The 14,184-nt window shown below is 40.3% G+C and overlaps 1 protein-coding gene across 1 annotated transcript in view; it reads left to right on the top strand.

The window, feature by feature from the left end:
- LOC309555844 (complement C3-like) overlaps positions 1 to 14,184 on the top strand; it is a 362,933-nt gene that overhangs the window by 60,610 nt on the left and 288,139 nt on the right. The window contains exons 6-8 of the mRNA XM_082258010.1: positions 769 to 851; positions 6,517 to 6,604; positions 13,163 to 13,262. Coding sequence (XP_082114136.1) covers positions 769 to 851; positions 6,517 to 6,604; positions 13,163 to 13,262 — 271 coding nt within the window. The remainder of the gene's footprint in view (positions 1 to 768; positions 852 to 6,516; positions 6,605 to 13,162; positions 13,263 to 14,184) is intronic.

Below are 14,184 nucleotides of genomic sequence, written 5' to 3' on the forward strand. Positions count from 1 at the left end.
CGTGATGATGTCAGTGCCAAAGCCCCATCCCTACACGTTTTGTCCATGCCCTGAGGACATCCACATGAATAAAATGCGGCCACACATTCAGGACGGGAGTATAGATGCCAATGCTCAGAGCCATCCAGTTCCCCATACAACCATACCACATAGTAGAAGGGATGGGGCGCATCGGGTGATGATGCATTTAGTCCAACTTAGTGCTTCCTGATGAAAGGCATGAATGTCCTCTGATGTTTCCTGCTATGTCCTCTTTCCAGCTACATCCACCAAGATGAAATGCAGCCACACATTCAGGACGGGAGTACAGATGCCAATGCTCAGAGCCATCCAGTTCCCCATACAACCATACCATAGTAGAAAGGATGGGGCGCATCGGGTGATAATGCATTTAGTCCAACATAGTACTTCCTGATGAAAGGCATGAACGTCCTCTGATGTGTCCTGCTATGTCCTCTTTCCAGCTACGCAGCCAGTGCCAGCGACAAACAGTCCTAATTAGTGAGGGTGCATGAGCGTTTGCTTGTGTGTGGACAATGATGTTTTGACTTTGTGGCACTTTTTCAAAAGATGTGTTAAGAGAGTGGTGCCTATTTTTCACTATTTATATGTGTATATAAATGTCACATTTACACTCTACTTAGCACACTTGCACTTAATATAAAAATATATGTGATGCTAGGTCCACTGAATTAATTCACTGGGTATATTGTTTGTAATGGTCCAAGATATTCTAAACATGTAACTTGTTTTATGTTATATTCATAGCTTTGGCATATGGAAACTTGTGGCAAAATTTGAAAACGCACCACAGAGGGAATATACCACACAATTTGAAGTGCGAGAATATGGTGAGCTTACTCAAAATAAAATGCTGATCTTTTGATCTTATACATAATAATTCAAAAAAGGGAAAAACAAAGGGAAAAAGGGAACATATGTGGACTCCACTGGTACCAGATTGGAACAATATGCCATATTTCTCTTTAAAAAATGTTTTATTAGTTTGGAACAAGCTAAAATTTCGTAGAAAAAAAAAAACATTGTACAAGTCATGTCTGAATATCTCTACTTATACAAAAGGAAATCCCCAATGGTGTGGGACTATGAATGCCACTAGACACTGTATATCAAAGTTAAAATGGTAAATTTTATTAAACACTTAGTCAAGACAAAAACAATTGTACAGATAAATATAATAAAGACATCGACATGACATAAAGAGAGGGGCATATAAATATCGCATGCATTTGACAGATCATGTACCAGACCACATTGAAGACGCTCAGGTGCACATGGTGGGTTTGAACCGGAAAGGAGACCCTACACGTTTCGGGCGTCAAACGGCCCTTCCTCAGGGGTCAACCAGGGTTCCAAAAGCACCTAAATGTAATGTTCTGGTACCTTTGGGTACCCTAATTACTCTTTCATAAGTGTATGCGCCCCACCATTCTCTTTTGGTAAGGTGCGCATACACCTTTAAGACTGATGCTGTCATCACTGAGCGCCGGACTGGATGGCTATTTAGATCGCCGGCTCTCACTCACATGTGTTCGTTCAAACTGCTTTGTGCCTTGATGCTAACCTGTCTTGAAGCTCTCATGCTTGCAAGCATACCTCGCTGTCGGAACCACGCTGCGCTGATCCCTGTATCCCGCTACCGGATCATCCGCTCTTGCCGAACCTCTCCTCTGCTACATTGCTATTAGTGATAAGTACCCCACAGGGGAAACCTCTATAACCTTCATACTAAAGCTTACACTATCTAGCTCTGCATACTAAGGACTATTACTACATCTGCATTATCTAAGATTGCTAGCTCCTGAGCCTACTACCACCTGTTCTTGCACTGGGTTGATCTCTCCTGTATGTCCACCTGCTACTCTGTCATCTGCTACCATACATGACTGCTAAACCTATCTGCATCCCATCTGCTACTATCTTACTTTCAAGAACATTTCCTTTCAAGTGTCTGTCATCTACCATCTCTACCCAATCTGTCTCTTCAGCCTATCATCACTGTGTTACTATATACATAAGTCACTCTAGGAAACATCTTATTGAGTGTGTGTATTTACTTGCTGAATTGAGATCATCCACACATGATGAGTCATTGGGAGTTGGGATTGGTGTCTCAGCGTTTCTCTACATGACTACTGAAGTGGAATATTTCTGCAGCTGAAAATCCACATCATACATAAAACGCAGGAGCGTTACACTAATATGCCCTTGACGTCTATACAAAGGATTGGAATGATCTGTCGTTTAAAAGCGGTAATTGTTACCGTGGAGAGGAATGCCCAGTTCCAGTGAGCCAATTAAAGGCAAAAATTAGGAAAAGAGAAGTGTAGTAGTTGCCCTGGAGGACCACCGGGGCACCACGATGATCGAAAAAGTAGCTCAGCAAGGACCACTCCAAAGGAAGACCTCACTCGTATAGTGTGGGTAATTTGTTATCAACCTGTGAAGTTTAGAGAAAATGTAATGACAGAGGGTCATATATTGTAGAGAAGAAGTAGTAATTCCGTATTAGGAGTATCACAACGTGTGAATATCTGTTTTGTGTGGTCCAGAGGTTGCCAAGTTCGAGGACCACACAAAACAGATATTCACACGTTGTGATACTCCTAATACGGAATTACTACTTCTTCTCTACAATATATGACCCTCTGTCATTACATTTTCTCTAAACTTCACAGGTTGATAACAAATTACCCACACTATACGAGTGAGGTCTTCCTTTGGAGTGGTCCTTGCTGAGCTACTTTTTCGATCATCGTGGTGCCCCGGTGGTCCTCCAGGGCAACTACTACACTTCTCTTTTTTAATTTTTGCCTTTAATTGGCTCACTGGAACTGGGCATTCCTCTCCACGGTAACAATTACCGTTTTTAAACGACAGATCATTCCAATCCTTTGTATAGACGTCAAGGGCATATTAGGTGCTTTTGGAACCCTGGTTGACCCCTGAGGAAGGGCCGTTTGATGCCCGAAACGCGTAGGGTCTCCTTTCCGGTTCAAACCCACCATGTGCACCTGAGCGTCTTCAATGTGGTCTGGTACATGATCTGTCAATTGCATGCAATTTTTATATGCCCCTCTCTTTATGTCATGTCGATGTCTTTATTATATTTATCTGTACAATTGTTTTTGTCTTGACTAAGTGTTTAATAAAATTTACCATTTTAACTTTGATATACAGTGTCTAGTGGCATTCATAGTCCCACACCATTGGGGATTTCCTTTTGTATACATTGATTAGGGATGATGGCCACTAGCACTGGGTACTAGGTGCTGGGATTACTGTTTCTTCTACGAATATCTCTACTTGGGTATCCAAGAGGTTGACCCGTTTCACAAAAGTGCTTACTCTGGACCTTTTATCTTTGCAAATAAAGAGATATTACAGTCACTTGAGAGTATCCATCCAGATGGCCTAAAGATACGTGTGAATATTGAGTGCAGGGAGTCTTTGGGAAATGTATAAATACAAATCTGGCAGCTATCTAGATATCCCAACGGATATATTCAGACACCAGGATTGGGGTAAGTATCTCTTAAAAAACCACCGTATAAGTAGTGACAAAATATAGAAGTAGAATGTCCTCCTTATGTTTAATGATGATATATTTTCACACTGTTTAGTCTCCCAATGTGGACCAAAAATAGAGGGCTCCAAAAGTAGAGTAAAGACTCTCGTATATAGTCCTATATCCCCCTTCTAATTAATGATGAGTTACTTGAGCAATGCTTAGTCCCCCATTGTACATAATAAATCATTCAGTTTTGGCCATCTAAATTAACTTGGTAGGACTATTTGGCTTTCATCATTTCAGGATACATTTTATAGCAACAAAGCTAAACTCCAACCTTACCTTCAGTCTTGCACAGTTCTACAGGCTCCTTTCCTCTACTTAAACTACCCCAATTTCACTGCACACTGTGAGCTTTTCAAAATGTGCATTAGAAGCTGCAGCAAGTCAGATAGTCCTCTCCTCATTCCCTGGAGGATGTCCAGCTCCATCTAGCCATTTCCTCCCTAACCTGACTGTCTCTGACCTGCTCCTTTCATTTACTGGATTTCAGTTCTTTCATTCATGGAGGCTCGGTATCAAAGTTGGGCATCTAATGTGGCCTGCATGCAAATATAGCCTGCTTTGGAATGCCCATCACTCCATCCACCCATCAAGGTATTTTGATATTTGCATGCTTCCTCCCTAGATCCAGCCCACTGCTGGCATCAGGGCTGAGGGCTCTTGAGAAGAGTACTGTGTTCTTTAAAGCTATGTACAACACCTTGCCAACCCCCTTATACCAGTCATGATCTACCTGCATTGTATAGAGAACCACAGAAACCTAGTTATAATGTCGCTAGGTCTAAAATAAGGTATGTAAAAAAAATAAACGTTTTTAAAAAAATCTAGCATGTTAGTGAAAGGGGAAGCAGTAACCGGGGAAGGATAAATGTGAGCAGATAAAACGTCAGCTTTAAAGTACTATACTGTTAGCCAGTGATGAAAATTGAAATTTTCTCATTAAAATGAACATTTTTTTAAACCCATTTGACTCTTTGTGGGGTAATGTACAGTACTAGACTAGAAAACCACATATTTATGCAAAAAATAAAGTGACATGATTCAAGCACAAATACCACTGCTCCAAGTGGGTCTGCTGGGCTGAAAGTAATGAACAAGCTCGTGGAATGGGATGCATGCCTTGTCACTGCTACAGAGAATCATGGATGGAAGAAAACAAAGGATGGCTGCACTTCCCATATGATTCAATTTACCATGGTTTTGACGAAGCACACAAGTCGTGTGAAACGCGTCCCCTTTATTCCCCTGTTGTATGCTTTGTATCATCTGTGCTTGCTTTTATATCTCCAGAATAAACTGAAATTGCATTGTATGGAAAGTGCAGCCATCCTTTCTTTTCTTCTGTTCAAAAGTGACATGATTGTTATCTTACTGACACCTAAGTGGTGGTATTAGCTGCTGTAAAATGTTGGGACTTACTGTATAAAATCATTCAATATTAATTTGCGTGAGGTGATTGTAGCCGTATTTGTGCACTTACGACAGAGAAAATTGAGTACTTGTCCTGAAAAATTGTATGTTAGTGCAAATAAAAAAAGTATCACAGACAGTACTCCATATTAATCTGCAAACATAGCTAGCAACCTGGAAGTAGGAAAAAGCTGAATGATGACATTATATTGGGTTTAAGGCCTTGTCTTATTGATTTAGAGGTAAAGGAATATGTGCTCTCTTGATTATAATAGTGATGGTTTAGAACAGGGGTCTCCAAACTATGGCCCTCCAGTTATTCAGGAACTGCAATTCCCATCATGCCTAGTCATGTCTGTGAATGTCAGAGTTTTACAATGCCTCATGGGGGGGACATGATAGCGATATACAAATACCTCAATGGTGATCCCAGCATAGGAAAAAAGCTCAGTCTCAGGGAGTGTAAGAGGACACGGGGCCACACAATGAGATTGGAGGAGAAGTGGTTTAACCTTAAGCTGCCTAGGGGGTTTTTCACTGTCAGAGCAGTAAGGATGTGGAACTTTCTTCCACAATTTATGGTGTCACCGGGGAGTATGGATAAAATACTCTTGGATGTGCATCTTAATGAACATAATATACAGGGATATGGGAAATGATTATCGTCATTGACACACAAACCTACACAGGTTGAACTGAATGGACTATTGTCTTTATTCAACCTTAACTACTATGTTACTATGGGACGTGTAGTTCCCCAACAGCTGGAGGGCAGTAGTTTGGAGATCCCTGGTTTAGAAAGTTGAGTATCAACAAAAATGATCAGGCATATTAAGGTAAAGAGCAGGGAGAGTGCATCATGGCTGCCGTTAGAAATCAGGGGCTGGTACAGCCTAACTGACAGGCCTTACTTGGCAAAATGCCAGAGATGGGGCTAGCACGAGTCTAGAAGATGGCATTCCAACCATACAGACTCATTCTGATTTCTAGCCAAAGCCAGGGCCTCCTGCTGACCGAGAGGGGCCTGTGACCGGTACAGGAGGGTTGCCTAAACCCCCCCTATTGGCAGCCCTAAAGTGCACTGATTGGCCTAAATTTGGTTTAACTGCATAGATTCACTTTATAGGAGGAGCAAGTTCTATGTACCTTAACCTGAACCTGTCACGGTATAGAGAAAGTATAGGTTCAGGTTAAAGCTAAGGGCAGCTTCACTTTGATAATAACATTACTACCTACTGTACATTGGTCCCATGTGGGTTTTAAAATGAGTTGACCATCAGTCATGTGGCTCAACCATGGGGTCACTTATTCCAAGTATCTAAAAGTATAGTGATTCCATATATAATTATGCAGAATATATAAAAGAAATAATATTTCACATTTATTTAGAAGAAGAACATAACATTTACTCTAGGAAAATGTATAAAATATGCTGAACTACAACTCTGAACATTAGTGCCTGGGGGCTAATATGTAATCCTGCTCATCATAGGTCCTTTCTTCTTTTTCAGTACTTCCAACATTCAGTGTTGAATTGGATACAGAAAAAAAGTTTTTCTATTATAAAGATGACAAACTGGTTGTCAATATTAAAGCCAAGTAAGTACATCAGTCAAACTCTTTTCTGAACATTGTCTTGAGGTCTAGGACCTTGGATTTAATTAAACATGCAAAGTGCAGATGTGAGCCTAAAGCAGTATTAAACTCAAAGGCAAACATTTATTATAGTGCAGTTTGCCAATTCTTAGATATGGTGGCTGAATTTGTTTTCTTTTCTTTTTTTCCCCTTTATTTCCACCTGGTGATCCAGACAGTAAGAGCCCTTTTACATTAGCGCGACTTGTCAGGCGACTTGTCAGCCTGACAAGTCGCGGTATGTCGCGGTCCATTGAATAGTACAGGACCCGTTCTAATAGGAGCGACACAAGTCGCTCCGACTTAGAAAAAGGGTCCTGTACTACTTTGGGGCGACCTCGATTCAAATGAATGGACTGAAAACGCACCACACGGCACTGAAATCATGTGCAAGCCGCTTCCTGGCGTGAACCGTTTGTAATACAGGAATTGTGTTTTAAGCCAGAGCACCAGGTAAAAACGAAGGAGGAAAAGCCTAAAAAAACAAACCTAATGCAACCACCACATCTAAGGATCGGTAAGCTGCAATATATTATATTTTTTGTTTTGAGTTTAATATGATTTTCTCACAATAATGGTTCAGCAAATTGTACTATACATTTGTAATCATAAATATACATAATTTAGAGTAAAACTGGCTGGTGCATTTTCTTGTTTTTTTTTTTTCTTTTAATCCTTATAGGTAATATTTCCAAATGAGCGTTCTAAGGCAACAGCAGAGTATTAGGAAATTGCAGTTTTTGCTAACTACTAATTTTCCGTAAAGGAAGAAAGGATATACAGTACTTTTGTGGTCCAGCACCTACTTGTGAAATCTGCTGCATTGCAAAGCCACCTGAAGAATCTTCACATCACACACCTTCGGGTCGTGTCATATGCCTGCATTCCCTGTCCCACAGTCTGTGGTTCCTACTGCCAGTCACTACCTCATTACAGGACCACAGAGGGTGGCGTGCGATACAAGATTTGAAAATACTCAGCAAAGTTTGCAGGGAAGGGTGCTGGACCACTTAAGCAAGACCCTTTTCTCTTTGCATGAGCTTTGTTTTAAAGTAAAGGCAAAACTTTTTTTCTCATCTTTTGATAAAGTAAGGGAGAGTTATGGCCGGAATACACGATAAGAAAATCGGCCGAAAATTTCCGTTCAGCGAAGGATCGACCGATATTCTACTCGTTAATGCCCAGCCATCAGTGACCGATATCGATATTGTGAACGAAAAATCCCGTTTGAAAAAAACGAAAAATTCTGTCGTCTCGTTTGCGAACGAACGATATTCTATACTTTGGTGTTAAGGTCGTTCATTTCAAATCTGTAGAACATCATCACGCATGCACTGTTTCGATGGTCAGCGGTCAAACGGTCGGGCGATATTCGGCCTGTGTATGTTGGCAACGTTTTCGACCAAGGAAAACTTTTTCATAAGTCGGTGGTCGAATGATCGGGCGATATTTGGCCCGTGTATTCCAGCCATTACTGTATAACATGTATGTTTTTCCATCTGTGTGCAGTGCTGTGCAGAACAATATATACCACAGTCAAAACGGGGGGGGGGGGCGCACTAATAATTTTCACCACTAAATCATACTACTGAAAAAAAAACTAAATATGTATACATGTATATTATGATTACAAAATCCAAGAGTAATGCGGTATGTAATGATACCTTTTTATTGTACTAACCTAACACTTAAAATACAAGCTTTTTAGCAGTGGCATCCTTGGAGTTGGTATCACCTGGTGCAGTAAAACATGGTGTCTCGTGGATTTTTAGAAAATGCAGAAAAAACTGCACAGCCTGATAGAAATCGATAGGACTGCAGCTCTAACTGCGGGTAAAATGCAGTAAAACCCCCTTTACATTACACAACCTCTGTACCTCTTGCCCGCAACACAGCCCCCTTTACATTACACAGCCCCTTGCACATTACACAGCCCTCTGCACATTACACAGCCCCTTGCAGCTATTCCCCCCTCCATCACATTACACAACGTCCGCAACTCTGCCCCCTCCTATCTTACTCAGGCACGCAGAGCGGGAGACACAGCAGTGCTGAATAGAGGGCGGGAGCTGCTGCAGTTAATTTTTCATAATAAAAAGCTGGTAATTGCTTGCTAGCCCCCCCCCCCCACACACACAGAAATTTATGTGTTGTGGCACATATGTGCGCAAACAGCACTTGCTACACACATGTTACAGTATCTCACAAAAGTGAGTACACCCCTCACATTTTTTAAAATATTTTATTATACCTTTTCATGTGCCAAGACTGAAGAAATTACACTTTGCTACAATGTAAAGTAGTGAGTGTACAGCTTGTATAACAGTGTAAATTTGCTGTCCCCTCAAAATAACTCAACATTAAGTGAAAATCTCAGAATTGGGCCCAATTAGCTGTTTTCCCTCCCCGGGGGTCATGTGACTCGTTAGTGTTACAAGGTCTCAGGTGTGAATGGGGAACTGGTGTGTTAAATTTGGTGTTATCACTCTCACTCTCTCATACTGGTCACTGGAAGTTCAACATGGCACCTCATGGCAAAGAACTCTCTGAGGATCTGAAAAAAAGAATTGTTGCTCTACTTAAAGATGGCTTAGGCTGTAAGAAGATTGCTAAGACTCTGAATCTGAGCTGCAGAATGGTGGCCAAGACCATACAGCGGTTTAACAGGTTCCACTCAGAACAGGGCTCGCCATGATCGACCAAAGAAGTTGAGTGCACGTGCTCAGCGTCATATCCAGAGGTTGTCTTTGGGAAATAGACGTATAAGTGCTGCCAGCATTGCTGCAGAGGTTGAAGGGGTGAGGGTTCAGCCTGTCAGTGCTCAGACCATACGCCGCACACTGCATCAAATTGGTCTGCATGGCCGTCATCTCAGAAGGAAGCCTCTTCTTAAGATAATGCACAAGAAAGCCTGCAAACAGTTTACTGAAGACAAGCAGACTAAGGACATGGATTACTGGAACCATGTCCTGTGGTCTGATGAAACCAAGATAAACTTATTTGGTTCAGATGGTGTCAAGTGTGTTTGGCAGCAACCAGGTGAGTACAAAGACAAGTGTGTCTTGCCTACAGTCAAGCATGGTGGTGGGAGTGTCATGGTCTGGGGCTGCATGAGTGGTGTCGGTACTGGGGAGCTACAGTTCATTGAGGGAACCATGAATGCCAACATGTACTGTGACATACTGAAGCCGGGCAATGATCTCCTCCCTTCAGAGACTGGGTATTCCAACATGATAACGACCCCAAACACACCTCCAAGACGACCACTGCCTTGCAAAAGAAGCTAAGGGTAAAGGTGATGGACTGGCCAAGCATGTCTCCAGACCTAAACCCTATTGAGCATCTGTAGGGCATCCTCAAACAGAAGGTAGAGGAGCGCAAGGTCTCTAACATCCACCAGCTCCGTGATGTCATCATGGATCAGTGGAAGAGGACTCCAGTGGCAACCTGTGAAGCTCTGGTGAACTCCATGCAGGGTCCTGACGAAGTCGATGACGCAACGCGTACGGGGGAGGAGCCTGCACATCATCACGCCAATCACGGAGGTACCAGGAAGTGTTTGAAAGCTAAGATAGCTTGCACTGCTCAAGTGCTGTACCATGTAAGTGCGATTTCAGTATATGTAATAAATAGCCTTTTACTGAGACAGAGAGCACTAGATCTCCTTTTTATCTCTTCACCGATGCCATATACAACCTGAATGATTGTTTGGAGGCGGTGGCAGGAGGGCTTACCAGGCGACTGTGATTTTACCCTATGCGCATTTTGGCTCTCATGAGTCTTACTTTGAGGTGAGCTGCTAATCTTACCATTGACACTTGGATCACTTGGAGTGAAGCATGCAGCACTTTAATCACAGATGAAGATTTATTTATTATTGTGTCACTTTATTTGCACTGCATAGTGGGACTTTCAATATCACTGACTTTTTTGATTTAACATTTATTATTGTTTTACCGTATTATTTGAGATTATGGTCACATTATCTAGTATTAATTTTCACTAAGCGATTATTTGCTATTTATTGATTTTTATTCGCAGCAATATTATTTATACATTATCTCAGGTGTTTTGTGTTTGGCACTGATTGCTTGCAGCTTTGTGCACATCACTTGTATTGTTTAGACAGGGTTTGCGCTGATTATTTTTTACTTTCTATTGTTTGTTTTTATGTGCCATAAAACTCACTTTATTGTATTTGTTACTGAAATGTTGTGTTTCCTGAACCATTGTGCTAATATTATGTCGCATAAAAATATTGGAATTACCACGATTGTCTTCTCTAGGGTGTCTTCTTTCAGAAAATATAAAATGTTTGAGGGTTTTAGGTAATCATCAAGCCTAAAATTATTTTTTTAAAATTTGTAAAAAATTGGCTCGAGGGACAGTGTGAGGAGGGAGCAGGAGTCGTGGCTGAGCCAGGCTGTGTGTGTCCCAGCTTGGGAGAGTGCCCGCACAGGTTCCCTGATAGCACATGGCTTGCTATGGGGGCACTTGCAGAAAGAAGGAGTGGACTCCAGAAGAGGAGGTAAGGGACTGCTCTGTGCAATATTATTGCACAGAGCAGGTAATTTTAACTTTTTTTTTTTTAGGTTAAAGCAAAAAAAAAATGTTGGCTTGGGATGGGATGCAGTTAACTGCAGTTGGATGCATTTGAACTGCACTCCAACTGCATAGACATCCCAAAATCAAAGTAATCCTAGGGACATAGTTCACATCATTGCAGGGCAGTGCAGTTAAAAGTTAAAAAGTAGAGTGTGCTGCAGGTTTACGCACCACAAATGCAGGGCCCTGCACCCACACAACTCCCCTTTAAGCCAAGAAAGCCAAGCCCAAAAAATGCACTGCAAACGCAATGCTAAACACAGCGCAAAAGGCACGCAAAACATATTCAAGCGCATGTCAAGTGCACATTAAGTGTGCATCAAGCGAGCTTCAAACACGCTTCAAATGCATGTAAACATCTAGTCAAAATTGCTCAGTTATATGCAATTTCTAGTGTGAATGGGCCTTAAGATCACTTTAGTTTTCCGTTCAGTAACAGGATCACTTTAAAAAAAATGTCATGAAAGCATATGCAATGGAAATGATTAATTTTTTAAAAAAGTATTCTTTTGTTCTGAGGTTCCTTTGTCAAAATATAAAGTGCATTGCTAAACAATAATACAATATTATTATGGCGCTATATAAATCCTGTATAATAATAATAATAATAATATGAAATAGAAAACATTAGTTAAAATTGACAATTCGAAAAATGTGCATCCACATGAATCAACTATGAATGTGAATAACCATGCGATATAACACTGAAAGTCCAGTTAAATATGTACCAGTCCACAAAGTGCATTCAAATTAGTAATGTCCACCACCAGACTGAATTCTCCACCAGAAGCGATGTAAAATTCCTTCCACCAAATAGCAAGATTGCAGGAATAAGCAGCAACAAAAGCTGTCACGCCGATATATTAAGATATATTCTCTATCCACGCAGGTCTGGTCAGTCACGTCTCATCTCCTCCGCTGGGGGCAGTATTACCCACTTACATTCAACAGACACCCACAAACAAAGGCGTCATAGTGTAGTATTTATTAAAATTCCACTGGTACAAAGTGCTAGAATATTCAAAAAACATCTTCCATACACAATACAAGTCAAATAGAATGAAAACGCCACTGTACAATTACATCCAGGTCGATGTTGCGGCATGACGCCACACTACTAGCTCCGCCCAATGTGTTTCAGGTGCATTGTGAATGGAGATGTTTGTGAGTATTTAAGCACATTTTTTCTTTTTCAAGAAGCACATAATTAATATTGTTTAGCACTCCATTTTATATTTTATCATCTTGAGGGGTGTTTGTATATCAACCTGTATTGCAAACATATTTTAATTTTAATTTTTTTTAGCGCTGCCTTTTAAAATTCTACTGAGATTTAATTGTGTCTGTGAGGCTGCCAGTTGTGGTACAGTAATTCTTTTTTTTTGTGGGTACAAGTACAGCTACAGTGCCTTAAAATTTTCCACTGTTTGTCATGGAAATTTTCCAGGTTTTGTCAGTAAAAAAAAGTCCTGATCGGTTGGCAACCCTGATAGGCACAGTTTTTTTTTACACTTGCTGCTGTTTCCCATTGAAGTACATCAGTACTAGGCTTGTCTATCAGGCCTCAGAAACAAATCCAAGTGTTCTTGTTTAAAACATGATGTGTATTGTAATTGATTCTTACTCCAATTTTTTTTTTGCCTTATATGAAGAATGTTAAAGTATATTTTTTCTATAGAAAGCAAGTTTGTCAATCAACTAGTGCTGGTTAAAATATAAAAGCAAGATTTAGAAAGGTTTCCATGGAGAAAAATGCTAAACATTTCTTCTGTTACAACAGAGCACAACACATCTAAAAAGTACATTCATATGTACTGTATTATATATATCTCAATAAATAAATATATTTGTATTATATAATATTAGCATTTTTTTTACCCAAATGTTTCCCTATTTTTATGTTCTTATTTAATTTAGCTATCTGTTTGGTGAGAATGTAAATGGACAGGCTGTTGCCATCTTTGGATTATACAAAGATTTTATGAAGATTCTGCAGGGATCTATGCAAAGAGAACAGGTATTTTCATTAGTTTTACAGCTCTCTTAACCCGAAAAATGCAAAAAAAAATTAAATACTTTACACTCTAAGTGTAGGCCATGGTAGGTAGTATGAGGCTGGGGAGCAGAAAAGATAGATGATGCTGGAGTCCAGATAGGAGGCCTCTATCTGACTTGCAGCAGATTCTAATGCACACTGTGAACTAAATCATCAGTAAGCAATTTCAGTACAGGAGAAAACCTGTAGAACTGAGCAAGATGAAAGGTAAGGCTGGAGTTCAGTGCACACTAGAAGTTTTCATCTGTTTTTGGCTTCATATGTTTTTTTTCAGAAGCCAGTAAATTCCCCAGCATGGTATACTATGTAGGAAAAAAAGAAGCCCATGCGCTACCAGTGGGGTATAAGAATATAGGAGGGGTTGGGGTATTTCTGTAGATTTAACCAAAAATTCTGAAACAGACAGCCAATTCTTTAGTATCGCCACTGACTAACAGAAATGAAAGAAAAAGGGGGGGGGGGGGGTGTGAGTCGGCGCATCTATATATATTTATTGGTATTTTAGGCCATTTCACCTATCTTATTACTTGAGCATTTTGTATTGAGGATATTGATTATTGTTATATATTGTGTCAACTTTCTCTCCACTTTATAGGTTTTATGCACTTATTGATGCGCTATAATTTTGAGCTATCATTTCACTGAAGTCACATATTTATTTGTTATCTATTCCATCATTTTATTTTTATTATCATATACCCATTGGAGCTTGCATCACAACTAGGATTATGTGTTATATCCAATAGTAGGAATATTTATATTTTTTACATCATGTTGGATCTATATGAATACCTTATGAAATAAGAGCAGATTCACCCCCCCCCCCCTTTTTCTTTAATTTATGATATACTATTTGTCAATGCACACATAGGCTTGTTATCAG

The sequence above is a fragment of the Pelophylax lessonae genome, assembly GCF_965119305.1.
Source record: "Pelophylax lessonae genome assembly, chromosome: 1".
Classification (NCBI taxonomy): Eukaryota; Metazoa; Chordata; class Amphibia; order Anura; family Ranidae; genus Pelophylax; species Pelophylax lessonae.